The 25,876-nt window shown below is 41.8% G+C and overlaps 2 protein-coding genes across 5 annotated transcripts in view; both read right to left on the reverse strand.

Annotated features, from left to right (window-relative positions):
- carmil2 (capping protein regulator and myosin 1 linker 2) overlaps nt 1-11,603 on the reverse strand; it is a 94,146-nt gene extending 82,543 nt beyond the window's left edge. For both annotated transcript variants that reach the window (XM_038706504.1, XM_038706503.1), the window contains exons 1-3: nt 11,318-11,603; nt 8,747-8,853; nt 402-452 (exon numbers count right to left, since the gene is read on the reverse strand). In XM_038706504.1, coding sequence (XP_038562432.1) covers nt 402-452; nt 8,747-8,853; nt 11,318-11,345 — 186 coding nt within the window. In that variant the 5' untranslated portion in view covers nt 11,346-11,603. The remainder of the gene's footprint in view (nt 1-401; nt 453-8,746; nt 8,854-11,317) is intronic.
- Nucleotides 11,604-14,996: 3,393 nt separating this feature from the next.
- ctcf (CCCTC-binding factor (zinc finger protein)) overlaps nt 14,997-25,876 on the reverse strand; it is a 31,217-nt gene continuing 20,337 nt past the window's right edge. For all 3 annotated transcript variants that reach the window (XM_038705637.1, XM_038705638.1, XM_038705635.1), the window contains 4 exons: nt 25,058-25,240; nt 24,811-24,943; nt 24,476-24,721; nt 14,997-17,873 (listed from right to left, as the gene is read on the reverse strand). In XM_038705637.1, the coding sequence (XP_038561565.1) occupies nt 17,626-17,873; nt 24,476-24,721; nt 24,811-24,943; nt 25,058-25,240 (810 nt within the window). In that variant the 3' untranslated portion in view covers nt 14,997-17,625. The remainder of the gene's footprint in view (nt 17,874-24,475; nt 24,722-24,810; nt 24,944-25,057; nt 25,241-25,876) is intronic.

A 25,876-nucleotide genomic window follows, 5' to 3' on the forward strand; every position in this document is an offset into this window, starting at 1 on the left:
CCAACAAAGATCATTTAGAGACAAGATGTATCACTCCATAGCTAAAACAAAGCCTTCAACACAGGGTGAAAAGAGGAGCTGCAGCTAAAACTATTAAATATATTTCACACAAAAGGAAAAAAATATAGAAAGGTCCAGAAGAAATGTAAGTAACATAACTTTGCAACCCTTTTGCAACACTCCTGCAATCCCAATCAATGAATGCAATCCCTCAGCTTTATCTTGTGATACATAAAAGAGGTCAGAATAATCCGTTTAATAGGTCAAAACAAGTAAGGAAAAAATAATAATATAAAAAGGTTTATAAATGCCACATATTTCAAACATCATCATAAAATATGTTAAAGGTTGTTTGTGTAATTGGTTTGGTTTAGAGATTTTAATATGTGATTGTGATTTACCCTGACAGGTTGCTTGTTTATAACCAGGTAACCTCTCCATAGACTCAGTACCTAAGACAGAGAGACATGGTTAGAAGGAGAGACAGACAGATATGGGACAGACAGGTCAATGGTTGTATGTTGCTTTTGATGTACAGTACCAGAGTTATTGTGTTTTAATTTGTGTTAATTTGAGGTTTTAAAATTACATTTGCCTCTCCGGGAATCATCACCTTATTGTGGTGAGAGTTTGTGTCCCTATGAACCTGAGTTCTGTGTTATTTGGAGCTTGTTGCTCCTGGCAGGGTCTCCCATGAAAAAGTGGTCTTGGCGGAGGGGCCAGACTAACAATAACAATATAGACATATTTACAAATAGTGCAGTGAGCAGAGTGCAAAGGATGCAAGAGTAAAGTTATATTATCATTAATTATGTACATGTCGGAGGTGGATGTGATATGCAGGTACACATACACATGCATGCATACATGTACACATGTAGACAGTGCGATGGAGCATAGTGCAAGGATGCTGGAATAAATAAGATAGTATTTTGTGCAAGTGTTTGAACTTGAGGTAGGTGGGTGCACAGGAATTGTTCCTGACACTGTGAGTCAGAAATCAGCTGTTCATCAGAGTGATGGCTTGTGGGAAGAAACTGTTCCTGAGTCTGTTGGTTTTGGCGTACAGTGCTCTGTAGCGCCTACCAGAGGGGAGAAGTTGGAACAGGTTGTGTCCGGGGTGAGATGGATCTGCAGTGATGTTTCCTGCCCGTTTCCTGGCTCTGGAAATGTATAAGTCCTGAACGGAGGGCAGGTTGGCACCGATGATCTTTTCTGCAGTCCTGACTGTCCGTTGTAGTCTGCTGCTGTCCTTTGTGGTGGCAGATCCAAACCAGACAGTGATGGAGGTGCAGAGGACAGACTGGATGATGGCTGTGTAGACCTGGATCAGCAGGTCCTTAGGCAGGTTGAGCTTCCTGAGCTGACGCAGGAAGTACATCCTCTGCTGGGCCTTCTTGATGATGGTGTCAGTGTTGGGCTCCCACTTCAGGTCTGAGATATGGTGGAACCCAGAAACCTGAAGGATTCCACAGCAGACACAGGGCTGTTGAGTATGGTGATGGGGGGTAGAGTGGGGGGGCTCCTCCTGAAGTCCACGGTCATCTCCACAGTTTTGAGCATGTTAAGCTCCAGGTTGTTCTGACCGCACCAGAGAGCCAGCTGATCAACCTCCCGTCTGTAGGCTGACTCCTGAGGTGCAGTCGTTGGTGTGGGGAGAGCACACACCCCTGGGGGGCGCCAGTGCTGTTAGTCCGGGTGCTGGATGTGATGTTCCCCAGCCTCACCTGCTGACTCCTGTCAGTCAGGAAGTCTGTGATCCACTGACAGGTGGAGGCTGGCACAGTGAGCTGGGTGAGTTTGGTGCTGACGATATCCGGGATGATGGTGTTGAACGCCAAGCTGAAGTCCACGACCAGGATCCTTGCATTTGTCCCTGGAGAGTCGAGGTGTTGCAGGATGTGATGCAGACCCAAGTTGACTGCATCATCAACTGACCTGTTAGCCCTGTAGGCAAACTGCAGGGGGTCCAGCAGGGGGCCTGTAATGTCCTTCAGGTGGGCCAACACCAGTCTTTCAAAGGACTTTATGACTACAAATGTCAGGGTGACAGGCCTGTAGTCATTTAGTCCAGAGATGGAGGGTTTTTTGGGATGAAGTCCAATATTTATTTATTTGTTTTTTATTTTTTTTATTTTTATTTTTTTTATTATCTTTTATTGAAAAAGCATGTTGAATTTCACAATTGTTCGACATATGGAGTACATTACGTTGCTTTACCATTTTTAACTTTCTATTACATTAACATCAGAACTCAGGTGTGGGTGGGGGGAAACCAAATTACTTCCATAATATCTATGTTATTCATTTTACCTTTCGAATCTGTGCACATTTAGTAAGAAGCAGCAGTGATTACAAAAAAAAATCTGATCTAACAGGCTTAACATATTCCGTCCACTTGGACCATATCCTATAGAAAGTGTCCCTCTGCACTTTGAGTGAAAAGGACAGTTTCTCCATTGTGTAGATCTCTTGCACAATGTTTATCCAGTCCTCAGTTGTTGGTGGTTCTGGTTTGAGCCATCTCCTCGTTGTAACCCATTGTATGTATGTATATGTGTTCCCAACATTCTTTTGCGATTTTCAGATTACCTTCTTTTTCCCATTTCGCTTTGACATAGTGTGTGCTGTCTTTTTTACACCGCAGGATGCTGTTGTATAACCTGGATATAATTTTGTTTTGTGCCCCTAATTTTGGAGTTAATGATATAAATGTTTCCACGAATCCTAGGTTGTTTAAATTCACTTTCAGGTCCTGGTTAAAATAGTGTCTGATCTGAAGATACCTGAAGTCAGCAGAGCCTAATCCATGTTTTCTTTGCAAGGATACAAAATTGGAGTGCCCCCTTGTGGACAAATGAATAATGATCCGTCAATCCTTTTAAAATCCAATTTTTAAATCTATCGTCATGCTGATTCGGGGTAAAATACGAATCGTACGCACACCATTTTAGGATCTTTGAAGTGTCTTCCAAACCACAAATCTAAAATGCTTCATTCCAAGCAGCTATCATTACATGTGAAATGGGTTCATCTGTTAAAAGAATCTTATTCTGCAATTTGATGTCAGCTAATAAAGCTTTAACTGGTATTGCTTCAACAGTTGTCCCCTCCACATCTTTCCATCCTGCAGTGTAATATGAAGAACACAAACATATTAATGGTCTTAACTGTGCAGCACAATTGTATTCTTGTAAACAAGGAAGACCACAACCTCCTTTATCTTTCTTCAATTAATTCTGGATTTCTTCCCTTTCCAAATATATTTCGACAGCATTCTATCCCACTCTACAAATTGTTTTTGAGGTATGAATATTGGTAAGCACTGGAATAAGTAGAGCATTCGGGGGTGAATATTAATCTTATTGAATCAATCCTGGAACGTAAATCCAAAAAAGGTATGGTATTCCATCTTTGTATATCCAATTTTATTGCTAAATACAAAGGGCCATAATTAGCTTCAAACATTTTAGCGAAGTCTCGGTGTAATACCACCCCCATTTCCATTTATAACTATCCTTGATTTCTTCTGGCGGGTCATAGTTCAGAGTTAATACCTGTGTTTTATTTACATTAACCTTGTACCCTGAAAAAGAGCCATATTCTAGTAGTAGTTCAATGATTTTAGGAACAACCTGTGTGGGGTAAGATATAGTCAATAGTAAATCATCAGCAAAAAGTGCCAATTTTTGCTCCCCACCTACTGTTCTTACTCCAGTTATATCCTTTCTCTGCCTGATCCACTGGCTTAGAGGTTCGATAAACAAGGCGAAGAGGAGAGGCGAGATGCAACACCCTTGTCGAGTCCCGCGTTCCAATCTGAATTTCAGTGAGGTCTCCGTTAATTTTGATTCTAGCAGTTGGGTTATTGTATAACCCTGAAATAACATCAATTCCAGATTTATCAAAACCAAATTTTTCAAGCACCTTATATAAAAAGGACCACCTCACCGAATCAAATGCCTTTTCGGCGTCTAAACTCAATACTAAGGTCTCTAATTTTTGCTTATCAACCTGCCTCATTATGTGTATAACCCTCCTAATGTTGTCTTGAGTCTGTCTTTGTTTGATGAAACCTGTCTGATCTTTATGTATTAACCCTGGTAAAATTGTTTCTAATCTTCTTGACATGATAGAGGTGCAACTTATAGTCTATATTCAGAACACTAATAGGACGATAGTTGCAGTAGTACATTGCAATCCATCCTTTCCTTCCTTTGGGATGATAGAAATTAGTGCTTCATTCTATGAGGGTGGGACGATCTTATTGTCCATCACCCAATTAAATGTTTTCAGCAACGTTGGGGCCAAAAAATCCTGCATTATTTTGTACCATTCCAGACCAAATCCATCTGCCCCTGCCATCTTCCCTCCCTTCAATCTTTTAATTGCCAACTGAATTTCTTCTTTAGTTATTGTGGATAATAACTTTTTATTTTGTTCCTTTGTCACTGTTGGTAACTCAAGTTCAGACAGGAAGGTATTAATATCCTGGTCATTGTCTATATGAGGTTGAGAATATAGTGTCTTATAATACTCCAGAAAGAATGAGTTTGTTCTGTATGTCCATGGTGTTCAAATCATCTATTTCTTTTTTCAATTTTATTATATCCGATTTAATATTACCATTATGAGACCCAGAGTGTTGGTGTTGCAGATCTAACAATTTGTCTTCTAAGTGCCGGAGTTTTTGCAGACCTACTTTTTTCAGGTGAGAGGAAATACCAATTATTTTCCCCCTAATCACTGCCTTAAGTGTATCCCATAGTGTTCCCGGTGACACCTCGTCCTTATCGTTATATTCTAAGTACTCCTCTATATCTTTCTTCAAGGGCTCTTTAATATTTGGGTAATAAAGAATGTTTGTGTTCAACCTCCATAAGGTGGATCTTTTCTTCCTGTTCAGGCAGATATCAGCGTAGACCGGGTTATGGTCTGATATAGTACAGGGACCTATTTCACAATTTTTTTACCCTGAGGAGATCAGTTCTAAACATGAAGATATAGTCTAACCTTGAGTAGACATTGTGTGCGCATGAATAGTGGGTATATTCCCTATTGGTTGTATGGCAGTCCCTCCACACATCAACTAATCCTAATTCGTCCATCAGGTGTAATATTCTTTTCCCAATGTTTCTCGAATCACCTTTCCCGTTTGAAGAATCTAATTTGGCGTTTAGTTTAGAGCGCCGTGCACTAAGATCGCCACACCTCTTCGCCTCCCCGAACTGTGAGAAAAATAAAAGACATGTTTAAAACCAAGCTTGTTCAGTTTTTCATGTTCGCTATCCGACAGATGTGTTTCCTGCATAAAAACAACCTGAGCTTTATCTCTTTAAGGTTAGATAGGGCTTTCCACCTTTTACCGGATTGTGTAGGCCATTAATATTGATTGATACCATTTTCACTGATCTGCTACTCATCTAAATAATAGAACGATTACACCCATTCTAATAGGCTCCCCACACACCCTTGTAAACACTGAACATGGAACACATGAACAAATAACATCAAAAAAAGACAAAAATCAAACTGAAGTAGTTCTAACTTCCAAGTTAGGGGCCCTCGTGGTGGACCCTGCTTCGCCTTCAAGGGCAACTTCTTCATCAGTCGGTGGAGGAGGCCCTTAAAAGCTAAGGCCTCACTGAGAAGAACACCCTCCAAAAACCTTACTTATCTGCTTATTGCACACCATTAAACTGAATAACAGTTTTTTTAAGTTGTAAGAAAAAGAAACAGCAAAGTGGATAAACCTCAATTTCCCGAAGGCGTAGGTGACGTCCTCCTGAAGGCTCTGAGCTTTTCTTTGTAACCGGAGTCCCGCCTCTTGTTCGCTGTGCTGCTCCCCGCTCCTCTGCCAACTCTGCTCCAGGTCAGCTGCTTCAGTTGCTCCAACGCTGTTTCTGGTGATGTGATGACCTTCACCACATAGCCTCTACTGGACATATCTGCAGTAGCTTCCACAACTGTGTTGTAGATTTTGGTTTCTTCCGTGTATTTCACCTTTAGCCTAGCTGGAAAGAGAGTCTGAAAGGGGATCTGCTGCTCTTTCAGAATCTTGCGCACCTCTGCGTATTCTCTTCGTTTCTTTAGGATGAGAGTAGGGTAATCATGGTCTAAACTTACTTGTTTGCCATTCCAGGCAAATCCTTTTTCTTCCACGCCTTACGGAGCACAAGTTCTTTGGTCTTAAAGCTGAGGAATTTCACAATAATAGAGCATGAGGGTGCGTCGTCTGGCGGTGGTGGGCCTAGAGAACGATGCGCCCGTTCGATGCACATGTCAAGCTCATCTTGAGACATCTCCATTGTTGGAGAGTCCCGCTCTGCTGTCTCGGGTACACCGTAGATGCGGACGTTTTCTCTTCTCGTGCGGCACTCCAAGTCCATTAATTTATCCTCCAATCTTATTTGTAACTTTATTATTTCCGTCATGGCATCCTCTGTGTTCTGAATCCTCTCCTCCACCTTCTCAATCACTGAAGGACGCTTCAGCCTCATCCATTCTCGTGCTCATCTTAGACATTTTTTCCTTAATTTCCCCCAAACTCACATTGTTTTCTTGGCGAAAGTCCCTCAATTCCTGAAGTACCACATCTATGTTGGCCATATCGTCTCACCATGCGGTAGCAGTCCACCAGTATGCGGCCTCGTGTCGAGCAGTGAATCCCTTTAGCGTTAGCAGGGAAGCTAGCGCTATTTTCCCAGGTTTAAGCACCCACTATGTTGCTCCGTCGAAGCGTTAGTTTTGGTGTATTTCACTTACCCCCTCACTTATCTACCTCTAAACACAAATCTGTATTGTCTTAACAGGGTAAAGTTTTAAATTTCGTAGGTTTCCTTGAGAGCCCGTTCACAGTGCTGCGGTCACGGTGACATTCGAACCGGAAGTCGAAGTCCAATATTTAAGAGCTCTTCTCTAAATTAGAGAAGTATAGTATCTGGTTACCAGAGTACGACGGCAGAAAACACTACGGAGAAAAAAAGCACTACGGAGCGTAATCCAGAGGCTGTCATCCGCGGCACCATCTTGAGTCAAAAGGAAGGAAGAGGAGGAACTACCCTGCACGGAGGAAGCCCGGGGCCCTCGTTTGGAGCCAGGCCCAGAGGGGGGGCTTGTCTGCAAGAGCATGGTGGCCAGGTTAGCCACGGAGCCCCGGCTAAGCACCGTAACATTGAAGTTTACCCCGGTGGACGAAAGGTTTGCATCCCTACGTCTACGGTTGTTGCTGGGGGGAAACTCTGACTGTTGATTGTGCATATGCACCGAGTTCAGAGCAGTTCAGAGTATTCTGCCTTCTTGGAGACCCTGAATGGAGTCCTGTATGGGGCTTCAGTAGGTGACTCCATGGACTTGAAGCTTGTAATATTTTTTTGTATTTTTGTATATTGCAGGAGGTGCAGCGGGATGACGGGATGAGGGGATCCTTATTAAGGGATATCTAATCCCTGTACATTCAAAGCAAGAGCTGTGTATGAATTAAGTAAGTCGGACTCATTCCAGGTGGGGGTTGGCCTCCGCCAGGGCTGCGCTTTGTCACCAATCCTGTTTGTGATATTCACGGACAGGATATCGAGGCGTAGTTGAGGTGAGGATGGGTTGCAGTTCGGTCGTCTGTGCTTTTTGCAGATGATGTTGTCCTGTTGGCATCATTGTTCCATGACCTTCAGCACTCGGTTCACAGCCTAGTGTTAAGCAGCTGGGAGTGAGGGTACAATAGATTGGGAGATTGGCCAGAGAATCGGAGCAGCGGGGGCGGTATGGCATTCGGTCTACCGCACCACTGTGACGAAAAGAGAGTTGAGCCCCAAGGCAAAGCTGTCGATCTAATGGTCACTTTTAATTCCTACCCTCACCTATGGTCATGAAGGCTGGGTCATGACTGAAAAAACTAGACCGTGGATACAAGTGGCCGAAATGGGTTTTCTCAGGAGCGTGGTTGGCTTCTCCCTGAGAGATAGGGTGAGAAGCCAAGTCATCCGTGAGGAACTCGGAGTAGAGCCGCTGTTCCTTTGCGTCGAAAAGAGCCAGTTGAGGTGGTTCAGGTATCTGCTAAGGATGCGTCCTCGGCACCTCCCTAGCAAGGTGTTCCAGACACATCGAGCTGGGAGCAGGCATCAGGGAAGACCCAGGACTAGGTGAAGACGTTATATCTCCACACTGGCCTGGGAACGCCTCGGGATCCCCCAGTCAGAGCTGGTTAATGGGCCTCTGGAAGGGGAGGTTTGGGGTCCTCTGCTGGATCTGCTGACCCCATAACTGGACCCCGAATAAGCAATTGAAGATGGATGGATGGATAGAAATTAGATTTGACTCAGGGCCCCTCAACTATTTAATCCTGCAGTTGTCACCTTAAGGTTATAATCATTTCATGATACTTGATATTTACATATTACTGGACACAATTAAACAAAATACCACAAACCAAGTGATGCACAGTAAACTTAGGGGTTTTTGGGGACCTGAGGGTCTGGCAGGTGCCCACTTTGTGTATTTAGTAATCCAGCCTTGCCTCAGCAGGTCACGATTAAAACATCATTGTCCGTTATTGTCACACTCAATACCATACAATAGGACAGAATAGGACAGAATTGTACAGTCCATCACACCTATAGATATCTAATTTCTGTTTGACCCAAATATATCAAATATATTAACTCTGAACCTGTAATTATTATACCTAGTTTAAATATACCGCAAGCATTTTAAACTTAATATAGATCGAAAGTCTTAATCCATCACTCACCACAAGCCTGTTGGCCGATCTCTGACTGGAGCCTGGACTGGAGTGGTTCAGAACAACAGGAGTAACCACACAGACTCTGTGAGGCTTCAGCAGCTCTAAGATCTGATCTGCTTACAGGGTCACAGACACAAACAGGCACACTGTCATCTGGAAAGGTTGACCAAACTCAAGTACTGTCATAATGACTGCATCTTAATCATCCTCTGCAAATCCCATGTGATCCTTGTTGCATTCTTCATTGTTTTCAAAACATCTGCAACTTTTGGACAAAATGAAGTGTAATTTTCTGGATTAATGTAGACAAAACTTAGAGGAAGAACCCAAAATATGTTCTACATCAGGAAATTAAGTGATTTTGTGCTCAGAAACAGCTGGATTCACAGAGAGATTACAGGTGCATCTCAGAAAATTTGAATATTGTGAAAAAGTTATTTTCTTTACATAATAAAATTCAAAAAGTGAAACTTTCATATATTCCAGTTTCATTACACAGTAAAATATTTCAGGCCTTTTTTGTTTTAATCTTGATGATTACAGCTTATAGCTGATCAAAAATCCATATCTCAAAAATGTTGACCTTCCTAAAAGTTGAACGGTTCTAAAAAAAGGTTCATTTATGTACTCAGTACTTGGTCGGGCTCCTTTAGCATGAATTTCTGCATTAGTGTGGTAAAGCCTGTCAGCAGATGGGAGCATGAAGGGCCCTAAAATCCCTGGTAGATGCTGCATGGACTCTGGACTGGAGAAAAGTGGACCAACACCAACATATGACTCGGCACCCCAAATCATCACAGACTGTAGAATATTTACACAGGACTTCAAGCAACTTGGATTCTGTGCCTCTCCACTCGTCCTCGCCTGGGACCTGGATTTCCAAATGAAATGCAAAATTTACTTTCATCTGAAAAGAGGACTTAGGACCTCTGACTTTGGTCCAGGTCTTTTTCTCCTTAGCCCAGGTAAGACGAGTCTGACGTTGTCTCCGGTTCAGGAGAGGCTCAACACTAGGATCGTGACACTTGTAGCTCATTTCCAGGACACGTCTGTGCCTGGAGGCTCTTGATGCTCTGGCTCCAGCCTCAGCCCACTCCTTGGGAAGCTCCCCCAAGTTCTTGAATCGGCTTTGCTTGACAATCCTCTTGAGGTTGTGGTCATCCCTGTTGCTTGTGCGCCTTGTCCTACCACACTAACCTTCCGTGAACTTTCCATGCACATGCTTTGATCCACCACTCTGAAGAGCCAGCCCTTTCAGCAATGACCTTCTGTGGCTTACCCTCTTTGTGGACAGTGCCACTGTCAGGACAGAAGCCTACCCCATGATTGTGGTTGTGTGTACTGAACCAGAGACATGGGAGACAACCAGGTTGACATTTCTGCATTATACATTCTTTATTTTAATATGTATATATTCTAATAATATATCCTAATATTTTGATTATGCGATCTTTGATTTCCATGAGCTGTAAGCAAATCAAAATTAAAACTTAAAAGGCCTGAAATATTTCACTTTATGTGTAGTGAATTTAGAATATATGAAAGTTTCACTTTTAGAATTACAGAATAAAATTAACTTTTTTACGATATTCTAATATTCTGATATGCACCTGTACATCTGTAGCCTCTCCTGTCCCTTGGCTATATTTTGTTATGGAGCTTCAAAGACATGCTCATGCATATTTCTGCACAGTTTGTGCCTGCTGGTCTTTATAAACTCCTCTGGTAAAAATGTCAGCAATGAAAAACAAGAAAACAAGAAAAACAATTTCAAAATAATCCTGTGGTTTCTGAACTCTTTCCCCTCTCTTTGCTCAGTTCAGAACATTGTTGACTAACCACAGACTGAGTCATATTTTCTTCTTTTTGTCAGTTGATGTCACTAACTGTTACAGTGGAAACATATCTGTTAGTAGAGGGCAAAGTGGCTAACCTTAAGGCATGAAATTACTTTTGTGCAACTGACTCACTCACATTTGACCTTTGAAACAGCAAACCTAAACTAGACTAAACTGTGCAGATCAGTCCGACGGATGTTTGTGACTTTGGTGCAGTTATTTGTCGTCTCTCTGTGATTATACGCATGTATGAAAGTTATCCCCTTTCAAAAGCTTTTCCATACCTTTGTGAAAAGATCAAATGTTTCCATGTCAGTGTTTGGCATTAAAGCTGCTAATGTTCCCTAACTGACATATTAGACTTATCTATTAGAAACAACACAAAACAATTTAACTGCATCACAAACTACAGCCTCCAGAGTTACCGTAAAGTTGATTTAACCTCTTTAAAATACTTTGAACACAAACTGAACATTATAACCTTCATGAAGGTTGAGGACTGTTGGATTAGATTGCATCAGTGTTAACTAGGTAACTAAATACACATCCAATGGAGTGTAAATATATGTGATTTGTAGTACACAGGGTAAAACATGCAAAAACACTGGTACCATCCTGGTAAATCACTGGGTATTGCCACTGAAGATCAGCTACTGCTCTTTTCTCTCTCTGTTCTGTCTTCAAACTGTCACTAAGATAAAAGAGCATTGATGTTGCTGTTGAAGTTGGCTCATCTTACCTTGCAGGTTCTGTGGTAAGGAGTCCATATTGTAGGTTTCAATAAAACACTGGTACTGACAGAAAAATGCACATAAAGTCAAGCTGTGATCATCTACTGCTCCACCAGTGTCTCACCTCTAACCATCACTGAACTAACCCCTCTGATAACTGGTCAGTGTTTTACACCACAATATCTATACAAAAGGAAGGAATGATGCAGGGAAACATCTAAAAACAACTCATATATGCAGCCTTTTAAAAGATAAATTCTATCTGAATAAGCAGCATACATCTGTAATCATCCAGTGCTGCTGAGGAGTAGAGACGAGAGGAGGAAGGTGTCGGTATGTGGCAACAGAAATGAGAAAATGCAGGGTGAAGCTACCAAAGGTGTGGAGACATGCGGTGCGCACACACACACACACACACACACACACACACACGTCTGCATATAACCTGCTTTTTCTTTTCCACTCATGCATGTGTGCACACACCATAGGCTGTATAAAAAAGGTGCACACACATTTCAACTAGTCTTGCTTATTGTGCACACTTTTGTTTTTTGCTCATGAACTTAGACACACATCCTGTTCCATGTTGTGAGTCACAACTGTAGCGAACGAGGAGAGGACTGAGCTTGCAGGAACCTTGTTTAACCTCCCACAATGAGAAATACACCACAGTCAGGAAATCTGCAGTTTCACAAAGTAAAGCTTCAAACTGTTTAAGACGTGTCAAAATACTGAATATGTAATGGAATTACACTGAAAAAGAAAACATGCTGGCAAATGTATCACAGTGGTTGAAGTAGTTCATGTCAGAAAATCTAATCTTTAAGACTAATAGACTGTTTAATTTGCAGGCCTCAGGTCCTGTGGTACACGTACAGCCAGTGCAGGTGTGTTAAACTGACCTCTAACCACCAGCGGGTGGTTGCATTGCAAACCTGGATTAAAAATGACTCCTACATATGTTTCAAACAGCTCGTTGGCACTAGTCATGCAAGAATTGTTTTGATCAAGTAAAAGTACTAGATTCAAAATTGCACTTTAATAAAAGTACAAAAGTATTAGTTTTAAGATGTACTGAAGTATTAAAAGAAAATGTATTCACTATGCAGAATGGGTGTTGGATTATTATTACACATAATACTGGTTACATGCTGGTTAGGTGAGGCTCCTGTAAACTCTTTACTGTTGGGTGGTTTAACCTATAATATTCCATCATATTTTACAAGCCTCTCGAATGTGTTAAAGGGGCAATATGGAGTTTTTAGCGGCCACTAGCTGTGTGGTTTTAAGATTGCAACCTGGTGTGTGCTCGTACGCGTGAACTTGTGAGCGAGCATAATCCAAAACACAACCGCTTTCATAAAGAGACCACAATAAACGTGGAATCACCAGCATGCAGGCTGTGGCTTTTCTCCAGATATGTTCAGCTTCTGTTACTGCGACGTTCTCGGCTCAGAGGCAGATCAACACCCGCGCCGTACCTTTCATTCAGTGCAGCGAGCGACACCGGCATTTTGGCACAATACTACCTGAAAAAAGGCAGAGTGACAGCGGCTATAGACAGGCAGGGAGACAGCTTCACACAACATGCTGGAAACTCAGGTCAACTCCCACTGCAACGTTACAGTAATATTTTTATCACCTCGACAATGAACTAATCCATGCTCGTTACATGATATCATTACAGTGACTGCATTTAACCAACATAGTTAGCTCGCCTGCTGCTTTCAGTAACAAACTTCACTATCTGTGAATCTTTCACCGGAGGCGCAGCAATGTCAGCACAGCTACATGTATTTGATGATAACGAAACGCTTAGTGAACTATACTGATTATTATAACAAGATCATGTCCACAGTTAGACCGCAGTAAGTAAATATACTGTAGTGTTAGTGGATGGCTCTTCTTCTGTGTTGTTGTCGCCGTCTTGTTGCAGTATTGTATATTATGTGGGTCACGTTACAGCGACTGAGAGGTGGAGAAGCTGTGTACTTGAGTATCGTAAAATGACCAATGACTATGATAAATCTATATTGAACGTTACGAAGCAAACGGCAGGTCTGAGCTAATTAGTGTTAGTTGGCTGCCCTACCTTGCATCACTATAGGTTAGTAAACTAATCCCTCCACATTAGCTTTGTACAGTTACATCATTTCTTGCAGGCAAAATCAACACTGACATAATACCGGTGGTACACAGTACAGTAACATGGGTCGCGTTAGCGTGTGAAGTAATGTGGAAATAATACAACTTTGTGCTGGATAACGTTAGCAACTGCTCTGCGTTTGCCTAACGTGACTCTGAATTTCTGATGTGATTGTTTTTACCCGACATCTCAATCTCGTTTGGTCTGACAGTCTTCATCGCATTGACCTTTATTATTATTTTTTATTCTTACATGGAGTTTATGTTGGACTCTGTTTTGTGGTGTTAGTGGACTGCATGTCGTTAGCTGCGGTGTTGTCACTGTAGTGGGAGAGAGACTCGGGAGCACGCACAGGGCTGAATCCTGACCTGTTGTCCTCACATTAAAAGCAGAATAGGGGCTGTTCCAAGCAAGAGAAAACAGGCATGTCCTTAATTTCTAAGTGAGGTTAGAGCTCATTGACAGTAAGGCAGTGAAAATTTGATTTATTAATAAGTGCTTTCATTGAAAAACTACATACAGCACCTTTAAATGTAAAATGTGCATCTAAAACGTGAATGCTGAAAGCTGAAATGATTTTAAAAGTATTGCTTAAAATGCAGAAATATTAAATGAATTTGCCTGAAAATGCAGCAGCTGGACTGTTGAAAAAGCTGGAAGCTGAAATGTGAAACTGCTATAATTGGGAGTTGGAAAAATTTAATAGAAACATAAATGTCCTTAAAGAACATAACAATTTTACAAATGAATTGTTTCTCCACCTGAAAGTATGCCGAATTATTAGTTAAAAACATACCGAAGATGAATAAACTGCATAACTAAAACTGCAGAAATGTGATCGAAATGAATTGCCAGAATTGGAAGCATGCATTATATAAAGAACCGCCTGACACTGAGCATGGCGCTGTATTGTCGCGTCTGTGACCCAGTTACATCTGCTCTGTGCAGCTTGTCCCGGCTTCCATCAAAAACTGACTTGCTGCGTTTCATCTGTAGAGCAGAGCAGAGAGACACTTCTGAAAGACGCTGCAGCTTGTCTGGTAGACTCACGAGCATCTTTTGGAATGGCCATGATCAGCTCTGTGTGTTGCAGCCGGAACGTAACACAGCCGTGCCTAGTGGAATCCAGCCCAGTCAAGTGTTTTTTTAGGAAAACATACATTGTGAATATTTCCAGAATTAACACCCAATAAAAATAATACAGATTTGAATAACTATGGTGTGACTAAAAAGTGTAGATGGAGTGGAGTAAATGTACTATTTCCCCCTGAAATGTAGTGTATAGAAAAGTAGCATTAAAAGAAATACTCAATTAAAGTACAAATACCTTGTTTTGAGCTAAACAACCCCATACTCCTCTGTGTAAAACATGAGAAACAGCATGATACTATTTTTCCCAGCTCTACCACTTACATTTGGCTGTAGTGACCTGGAAAGAGAACAATGGGATGAAATGCTTTTGTGCTTGTTTAAACCATCTTCCACACAAAATCCCGCCCGCAGCTGTACTGCAAACAGAAAAAAGAGAGGTGCAGCAGTCATGGACCCGTTAGGAGGATTTTATTTTTCATCAGCTGTACAGTGCCTCATCTGTTTTCTTGGTCTTAAAACAGTAATGTGGTTAAAACCACCTTAAAACTGTTCTCTCAATTCTTCTGCCAAAACAAACAAACAAAGCAAAGCTATGTGCAAACAAAAAAACAATACTGTCGCTACGGGAACAGTCGAACATCCATCTTCCATCCGTCCTCCTGCAGAACAATAACATGATAGATTGATAACAAAACATTTTGCTCATTTGTGTTTTACAGAATGAGACCTCAGACCACAGCAGTGCACTCACAGAAAGGTTTTTGAATGATTCTTGCAAAAGTGTCAATCTGATGTACAAACACTGATTTCCTCACATACCTTCTTTTAGTATCAGTATCTTGGCACTGCTATCTCTGTGTCCATGGTTCCTTACAGCCTGGAAGGAAGGCCACATAACAACCATCATAACCTGTGGTCAAACTGTCACTGCAGAGCTTTTAGCCCTAGTCTAAGGATTCACACCTTCAGAAGACTCAAATCATATGATTTGTTGAGATTCTGACCATGAAGATTCATTTAGTTCTAACCTTGATCCTAATCCTGTGTTTTTGTAAAGAAAACTAGGCTCTGATTTGGAGTGACTGGCGTGGGCCAAGGTAAAGACACACCTTGGTATCAGCTGCAAATGCACACCATCCGACAGCTCAGGGCTACTGGAATTGCAAGACTTGGGCTAAACGGGCCTCAGTTCAGGGCTGATTTGGACTACCCAATTAAGTCACATAGCACAGCAAACAAATACAGAGCTTCTAAAAACTGTCACCAATCAAAAACATTATTAAAGCTTTTAGATGGTTGCCAAACTGTTTTTTCTTTCAGCAAATTCTCCAAAAGCTCTTGTTCCTTATACGTCAAACTAATCTCACACCTTTGGGCCAAAAGGTTAAACTGAATAAGACTACGCTTCTGTCACACTACTGAACCGAACCAACTGCACAGAAACTGCAAAATGGCCAAACATGAAAACCGTAGAACAGTATCAGAGCAGATCCAAAATGGTCATGAGCAACAGAATACAGACAGAAACATGAGTGGTTCAGATAGTTCAGTTTGGTTAAGAAGAGCTTATCTGTGGAAGGAAAGCACAATGGAAAGGTCATTCTGCAAATCACCTTTACAGGCTAAGGGCGTGGAGGACAAGGTATGACACTGAAAAAAACTTTTAACCAACACATGTCAAAGTCAGCCATTTAAATACATTAAAAATGGTTCACAAGAAATCAAAAAGCAAAGGGTTTAAAATGTTGTTACATGCAAACCATGTTTGGTGATCATGGATTGCTGTGGGGGGTGGCTGGTATTAGCTTGCAAAACATGTTGGAGTTTATTACTGCTGATTACTTCAAGTGAACTGATTCAGATGCATAGACATAATTCCATGTTAATTAAAGTAGTTGGAATGTTCAAAATCACAACTATATTACAATATTCTACCACCTAAATCAAGATTATCTGTACCCATCTGTACCCACCAGCAGGGATCAGTGATAGGTAGGGGGGGAAACGGCTGATAATGAACTTCATCTCAAACTATGTTAGTGCTGGGAAACTAAATTAGCAGCAACCTCAAGTATTTAATTTGCCTGAGTTGACTGAGGGCGGATTTCCATTAAAACAAGGTTGAGTGCTGGTGAACTGGGCAGCTGACTCACTGACTTCATTCATTTGACGGTATCTGCCTGTGCCCATTTGCTCATGTATAAAGAAGAATCCTTCTGATCCTACGATAAAAGCCTCCATATACAAACAGCCAAATACTAACACCACAACACTGACCCTGTGTTTACACAGGCCAAGGCGGAAATCATACTATGGGGGAAAAATATACACATCATATGACTGAGAGCAAGTGGTATCTCAGAGGCAAACTTGAGTACCGTGTACTACATTTCATTAGGAAATACTACATTTATATCTATATATACACATAGAAAGGCTTGGAATTTGCTAAATTAGCATGGTTGCAAGAGAACAGCAAGCAGGCCAGAAGAAAAACAAAGTGAAAAGTGAAGGTCGACCAAATAATGTCTCCTTTGGCAGAGCAACATGAAGAGGAGCTGAACATGAACGGCATAGACTGACACAGGATGTGGCTTTGGGTAGAAAAAAAAGTAACAAAATCCACAATGATTCATTCAGAAGACATTCAAACTGAAAAAAGCATTTAAGAGCAGGGAGTAGTCTGTAATTAGCTTGATAATATTTGTATATGATGTGGAGATGACACAAGTATGTGCAGTGGGATTGCGTATTTTGTGTGTGTGTGTGTGTGTGTGTGTGTGTGTGTGTGTGTGTGTGTGTGTGTGTGTGTGTGTGTGTGTGACCCACAAACATCAGTATGCAGGTCGATGTACATGGATTTGAAGTTACTTTCTAAGTATTTACATGCAGCTTCCCTTCTTTGTACATGGTTGTTTTTGCTGCCACCATTTTTGCAGCCACTTCAATGGAGGCAAAATGGCTGCCTTTAAAAGCTCACACAGATGGAACATCAGGTGAAGGCCAAGGATGTGGAAATGTTAATGTGTATTTGCCAATCTGACTCATAGTCCGGCTACATGCATGTGGCTGTTCTGTTCACCGGTCCATCATGCTGAGGATCATCTCTGGTGTCAGATCTCCGTTGGCAGCAGCGGCCGCTGTTTCCTCATTCACAGCCAGCTCAACAGTCTCCACCCCTTCCCCGTCTAGCCCCACCCCCTCCACAGTCAGGGCCACTCCCTGCTCCAGCGGTGTCGCTACAGAGGCATCGCCATCCTCCTTCTTCACTATGATGTTCTCTACTGCTCCAGTGCTCTCATCTTCCACCTGAATGATTGCAGCAGCTACAAAACACAACAAAGATATACTTCAGTACTTCATTCAGGAGTTATGAATATTATAACTGAACACCTGGCATAGGAAAGAAAGGAATTTATCTGAAGGTGCCAAGACAATGACTGAAATGACCTCTGGACTTAACTGTAGACTGATTATATGCACATATATAATTCTATATTTTTGCAAAGTCAGAACACATGCTCTTGGTAACTCAAACCCTCCCAGTCATGTTTTGCAGAACATTTCTCAGATAAGTTTTGCACAATTCAGTTATTTTTGGTTCTTTGTCCTCAAGTGTGTTCTATAAAGAAGGCACTTGAGCTTGAGACACCTTCCTTCACAACCTAAAACATCTAGAGTGTGGTAGCATTTCACTCTTCACTCAGCCAAAAAGGTTGTGAACTGCAGCATCTCAACACCGGAGCATGTAGAAGAGGAGGCACGTAACCATGTGGCTCTGTGGATGATGAAGACTCGTCTTGGTAAGCTAGCTTCACGTTATGCGTTATGAGCTGTGCCATTTTCTATAATTTCCCTTGATCTATTAATTGTTCATGGCGTTGAGAGTGGCAAATACTTATGATACACAACGTCCTGTTTAACGTTGCAGATGTGCTCTAACTTCAACTCCAATCATAAACAATGCATTGCTAATGGTGACATTTACAGCTTTTCAGTTACCATTTTGGTGTTTTAAGTTAGGAGACATCTTTACTTATCATTAAATTCAAACACCATACAGGTGTTTAAAGTTGAAACCAATTATCGCTGCTGCCGGCTGCGGGAGTTCAATTCAATTTTATTTATATAGCGCCAAATCACAACAACAGTTATCTCACAGCGCTTTTCATAAAAGAGCAGGTCTAGACCGTACTCTGTGATGATATTTACAGAAGCCCAACAGTTCCCACCAAGAGCAGCACTAGGCGACAGAGGCAAGGAAAAACTTCCTTTTAAGAGGCAGAAACCTCGAGCAGAACCATGGCTCAGGGTGGGCGGCCATCTGCCTCAACCGGTTGGGTGGGTGGAGAGAGGAGGGGAGAGGGAGAGAGAGAGAGAGAGAGAGAGAGAGAGAGAGAGAGAGAGAGAGAGAGAGAGAGATTTTAAGCCTGAGAAAATTATTTACAAAGTTACGTGAATTTAATAAAACATTTTATTATAATACATTTAAATATAACACACTATAGCTTTTTTGGGTGTGTTTGTACTTTGATAAAATAAGATAAAATTAATCAAGGACGTCACTTTGTGTTGAGAAGTGGTGGGACATAAGGGTTCAGATTAGGGGTGTGACGATACACTTAGCTCACATGCACGATTCACAATATTGGGTTCACGAGAACAAGACAAGACGACATTTTAACACTATTTCATGAAATATTCAATGCTGAAATATACAAACGGTGGTCTGGGGGTCCTTCTCTATCTCCTGCATTCTGGAGACATTTCCTGCACCAATTTATAGTAGAATTGTCTTTATTTATATAAGTGATTCATGTGACAATTCAAACTGAATATAATGCAGCACTCAGCAGCTTGTCTTTTTAGTTTAAACCTTTTAGAAAAATGCACGTTTCTTTTATCTTTAAATTGTATTACACGTTTTCTTATTGTGCAAATAAACCTTTCTCAAAGTATTTTCATTTGTTTTTTACATTTCTTGTTGCAGAACATAACAAATGCTTTAAAAAACATGGTGGAGACATGTCCCCAGTATCCCCAGCGTAAATTACACCTATGAAATTAATATATTATTTGTGCTCTAAGAACTCTTAAGGGGTGAAATCAAAAATACAAACAAATTGTTTGGTATGAGTTGTTGCAATTAGTTACACCTTGGCTAGAAAAGTAAATGTAATGTAATATAATATGCCAATTGCTTCAGTGATTATTCATCTTGTTCTGTTTTTCTAAAGCATCTAAAGGCTGCTTGAAATATACACTGCTCAAAAAAATAAAGGGAACACTTAAACAACACAATGTAACTCCAAGTCAATCACACTCCTGTGAAATCAAACTGTCCGCTTAGGAAGCAACTCTGATTGTCAATCAATTCCACATGCTGTTGTGCAAATGGAATAGACAACAGGTGGAAATTATAGGCAATTAGCAAGACACCCCCAATAAAGGAGTGGTTCTGCAGGTGGTGACCACAGACCACTTCTCAGTTCCTATGCTTCCTGGCAGATGTTTTGGTCACTTTTGAATGCTGGAGGTGCTTTCACTCTAGTGGTAGCATGAGACGGAGTCTACAACCCACACAAGTGGCTCAGGTAGTGCAGCTCATCCAGGATGGCACATCAATGCGAGCTGTGGCAAGAAGGTTTGCTGTGTCTGTCAGCGTAGTGTCCAGAGCACGGAGGCGCTACCAGGAGACAGGCCAGTACATCAGGAGACGTGGAGGAGGCCGTAGGAGGGCAACACCGTGCAGGACGTTTGGCATTTGCCAGAGAACACCAAGATTGGCAAATTCGCCACTGGCGCCCTGTGCTCTTCACAGATGAAAGCAGGTTCACACTGAGCCGGGAGTTGGATGCTTTAGTCCAGGTCTGGGAGGAGATCCCTCAGGAAACCATCCGCCACCTCATCAGGAGCATGCCCAGGCGTTGTAGGGAGGTCATACAGGCACGTGGGGGCCACACACACTACTGAGCCTCATTTTGACTTGTTTTAAGGACATTACATCAAAGTTGGATCGGCCTGTAGTGTGATTTTCCACTTTGATTTTGAGTGCGACTCCAAATCCAGACCTCCATGGGTTGATAAATTTGATTTCCATTGATAATTTTTGTGTGATTTTGTTGTCAGTGCATTCAACTATGTAAAGAAAGGAGTATTTAAGATTATTTCATTCATTCAGATCTAGGATGTGTTAGTGTTGCCTTTATTTTTTTGAGCAGTGTAGATTTATATACTGTAGTATTGGCTTGAAAGCAACAGGGATAAGGAGTTGGGCTCCAGTTTGTTTTTTTCCTCGTCCCGGTGATTGGCGCATCTCAGTGATGTAAGTTTAATGTGCGTTAGCATGTTGGATGTTTCCAATCACATAACGTTACCCTACAACAGCGGCACAACGCCGACACACAGACACGGTCCTCATCTCATACACAACTGTCTCTCCGTTGCTGTTGTAACATTCACTGACCAGGAACCTGCAGGTGGGTCTTCCAGCTCCGCTGTTTCATTAGTGCTCGCCATAGTGTGACTGACTCGCACTTCGATCCGCTTGTTGTGCTAACTTCAGCGTCACTGTCCTCAGCCTCGTCCGCCAACTTGTCCGTATCGTTGGCCTTCTGAACTTCACACACTTGCCCATTCTGAGTCGACGATCTAGCACGTCAGATACGTTTTCTGACTGACTCGCGCAAGAGCTGGATGCCAGAGCTGGATGCCAGAGCTCATGCACTGCAAACACTCCACAGTCCAGAGCGTAAAGCTAAACACTGACGTGAACAGTAATGTTACCTGTACTGCCGTATAACATCCAAGTCACACCAAATGGAGTAAATTGTAAAGTCACACACACAAAAATGATTTATGACGTTACGGCACTAATTAAATCTTATGAAAGGACAAGAAAAAATTTAAGACATTGGAAAACAAAATTTAATACTTTGTAAATGAAATTTAAGGCCTTTTGTTTGGATTGACTTGAAATTTCTCACACAGGTGCAGCTCAATGTGCTCTACAGAAAAGCCTCAAGGACTATTAAGGTCCGCCTGGAGTTTTTTCCCGCCATTTTAAATTTTTTGAAAAAACACATTTTTGACATCTCCTCCTTGACCACCAAATTTTCAGTGAATCATCATTGGATCAAGCCTATATTAAAAGTTGTATAAAGCATGTCGATATCTCAATTACTTTTCAAGATATGGACCAATGAACTTTGAAAGGGGCGTGGCTCTGGACATGACCACAAATCAGCAACCGTAGGGCTGATCATCACAAAACTCACAGGATATGTTCAGATAGGTGCCCCAGATATACAGTTTGATGTACATACGTCATTAGGGGGCGCAACAAGCGCAAGAAAGATGCTTAGCATTACACAAATTACACTATAAATCCCATATTCATTCTCCAATCAGCACAAATCTCTCAGGATGTGTCCTCATAAGTAAATGAAACATGCCCTGAAAGTTTCATTGAAATTGAACACCCAGGGGCGCTATAAATGCAAACAAACTGCAGGGGATAAAACGCAAATCATGCTACAAAATACAAATTGTTTGTCCAGTCAACACAAAACTTGCAGGATATGTCTAGATAAGCACCTCACACATACACTTCAAATCTCATTTCAATCGACCACTATGGGGCGCTTTAAATGCACAGTAACTGGACATTGATTTATACAAATTAAGCTACAGATCAGAAAATTATTGTCCAATTGTTATAAAACGTGCAGGATATGTTTCATAATATCTAACCACATGAGTGAAGTTATTTAAAGATGTTATTTCGCTAATGCGAAAAAAGGTTTCAACCCGCAAATCCCTGCTTATTTTTAGGGCCCCGAGCACGAAACGTTGAAACTGAAAGGATTTTTTCTCCCCTGCAAAGTAACTTCAATTTTGGGGGCCTAAAAATGCTTGAAAACTCACCAAACATTGCACATAATTCAGACGGGGTGAAAATTTTCAGATTTTATGAGTGTGGCAAAATGGCTCACTAGCACCCCCTAAAGATCAGCCCTGGACAAAGTTTCACCTGCGTGTACGAAATTTCTGTGGTATGTGTATTATATCCAGACATACAAAAAAGCGTCATGGAGCCATTGCCTAAACCCAACAGGACGTCGGCCATTTTGGATTTATTGGTCATTTTTGGCGATTTACACAAACTCCTTCTAGGGAATTAATCCGATCGACTGCAAATTTTTGATGTGCACTTTAAACCCATTGACAATTAAAAGTTGTACAATCGGTTATTACCAGTCAACCAGTTTGGCGTGCTGTCAAAAATCGCTGATTCGCCATGAAACAGGAAGTTGTTATAACTTCAGTATACATGCTCACATCTGCACCAAATTTTATGTATAATAAAAGCCCCGCCCTGAACACATCCTTATGCCAATTTTCACTCAAAGTCATAGCGCCACCTGCTGGGAACAGGAAATGACACAATTTACGCTGTAATGTACTACTCCTAGCAGGTTGGACATATCAACTTAAAAACTGTCCCAGAAAACCCTTAACACACTGATGAAGCCACATTATTTAACTTGTGAGTATTACCAAATTTGACATGGATAATAACAGTCCTGCCCTGAACACATCCATATGCCAACATTCACTCAGAAGCATAGCGCCACCTGCTGGCAACAGCAAATAACACGGTTTACGCGATGATGGACTACTCCTAGCAGGTTGGCCATGTCAACTTCAGGTGGCGTGGCGGCAAAGTTACATGCTTCGCCATGACACAGAAAGTTGCTGTAACTTCACTGTACATGCTCAGATCTGTACTAAATTTTACATGTTTAATAAGAGTTGCACCCTGAACACATCTACATGCCAACATTCATCCATAGTCATAGCGCCACCTGCTGGCAGCAGGAAATGACCTCTAACGAAGCATGTATAAAATTTCTGTGGCACATGTATCATGTCCAGACGTACCAAAAAGCCTCATTTTGAATTTTATGTTCATTTTCGGATGATTTACACACTCCGTACTTTAACGAACTCCTCCTAGGGATTTAGTCCGACTGACTTCAGATTTTTGCTGTGCAGTCTAAACCCACTGACAATTACAAGTTGTACAAACAGTGAGTTTTTGTGGAACGGCGTGGCGGCATGCAAAATTGATGATTCGCCATAAAACAGGAAGTTGTTGTAACTTCAGTGTACATGCTCACATCTGAACCAAACTTTACACGCTTGATAACCTTTCACGCCCCCAATAAATCTACATGCCAATATTCAGTTATAGTCGTAGAGCCAAGTGCTATGTAGTGCCACAAAGGGGACACAGGAAGTGATGATTAACACGTTTGTGCAGTGTCCAAAACTGCCACACCGGCAGAGCTCCAGAATCTGCAATGAAGCCATCTCACACTTTGACGCACTACATATGCGAGGGCCCGCCCAATGCTGCTTGCAGCTTTAATTGTAAATGTAATTGCAGGATGCAGTTCTGATTGGCAGGAAATATTAATCCATCTTTTTTTACAGCTAAAGAACTATTCGCAGGCAGTCATTGGTCTTTTTTTTACAATTATGTGCAGTCGTAATCTGACTTTATGCTGCACAAGACATGGCTCCTTCCTTCTCTGCAAAGATTTGACTGTGAGATTGAATCAGGCTCCTTCTATGGAAGCACCGAATCTTCGACTTTTCGTCGTCACCCCTGCTGCAAATATATTATTGCGCTACTTTCATCAGTGGCCATTCTGTGGGCCAGATGGTAAGATTTGGCGGGCCGGATGTGGCCCGTCAGTTGATGATCACTGGCATAGAGTTTATAGAGTCCATAGAGTTTGCTCGTGTATGTTCAGTTAATCATAACATCCAGTCTTTTTCATTGGTTTGCTATACTATTTTTGTATATGTGATTTTACCCCCAAGACTAAATAAATCCTGTGGTCCATGAAAGTGCTCTCACCAGAAGCAGTCATCTTGGCAGCCACCCTAACTGACTTGCAGGGTGTTGGAGGCTTGGGGGCATTTTTTGGGGGTCGGCCTCGTTTCCTCTTGACCGGTGGCTCATCAGGAGCCGGTACTGGGATGGCGGCAGGGGCCTGATCCAATTCCATGCTTTCTGCCTCCTCCTCTTCCTGTAGCAGTGATGCTTCTTCCTCCCCCTCCCCCTCAGCCTCCTCGTCTTCGTCAGGTTCAGCGTGATCATCCTCTGAATAATCAAACAAAGACGGATGCCAGATGAACTAATCCCAACTGAGCAAAGCATCATGCCAACACTTAAATATGTCAAAGTCTCACCACTGTCATCCTCATCTCTCCTGCTCCTCATCTTCCTCTTTCTTCCTCTCCTCCCTTTCTTTGGGGTTGGAGCTCCATTCTCAGCATCCTCCACCTCACCGCTGCAGTTCTCAGCATGGCGAGCCATGGTGTTCTACAAAATCACACTGTTAGTCTGTTGACTTTTATAAGTTATTAGTGACTAGCCCATGTAGAACCAACCAAAGTTCACTTCACGTGCGTGACAGCAAGAAAGAGCGTCCCTTACCCTGCGAGTGAATGTCTTACTACACTTGGGACAGACGAAGGCGGTGGGAACAAAGTTGGGGTCGTGGTAGCGTTTGAAGTGCATGTCCAGCAGCTGCTTCTGTCTGAAGGTCTTTTCACACTGGCTGCAGGCGTATGGTTTCTCTCCGGTGTGGGTTCGACGATGCATCACCATGTGGCGTTCCTGGACACAGCAACATGGGACCCACAGTGAAAAATCACAGATAGTACTATAAATCTATTCTAATAATACTCTGTCTACTACTGGCCAATACTGAAATATCGCAACAACTACTGGATGGATTGCCATGTTATTTTGTACAGACAGTTATGGTCCCCAGAGGATGAATCATAATAATTTTGATGATTCGCTGACTTCCCCTCTACATGGTTCATACACATTTTGACCGATGAATTTCCATGACTTTTCAATGACTTTAAGCCAAATGTTAAGCCCATGTCTGCACATGATTTGTAAAAATAATGCAAATTAACCACCTTTAGCGCTCATAGTTCCTCCGCAGTAAGTAGGCTACTTCATTCTTGGATAAAGCAGCTATCATCGACATTTGCTTGGCAATAGTGAGATGCATGTTTGTAGCTTTTATCCTCGCCAGCATTATATAATGTACATAACAAAAAAAACTGCTTTAACGGTTAGCTCAACGCTAACATATAAAGGGAATCTCGATTATCATGCTAACAGACATTAGCATGAAAAGCAACATACTGTGCAAATACTTAAAGTACATATGTTTCCTGAGCTCTGTGTGAAATAAGAAAGAGCTGCTAACTTAACTGGCTTGATCTACTACTCTGC

The sequence above is a fragment of the Micropterus salmoides genome, unplaced genomic scaffold, assembly GCF_014851395.1.
Source record: "Micropterus salmoides isolate LMB-PRFRI ecotype aquatic unplaced genomic scaffold, ASM1485139v1 Ms_hic_scaffold_8, whole genome shotgun sequence".
Classification (NCBI taxonomy): Eukaryota; Metazoa; Chordata; class Actinopteri; order Centrarchiformes; family Centrarchidae; genus Micropterus; species Micropterus salmoides.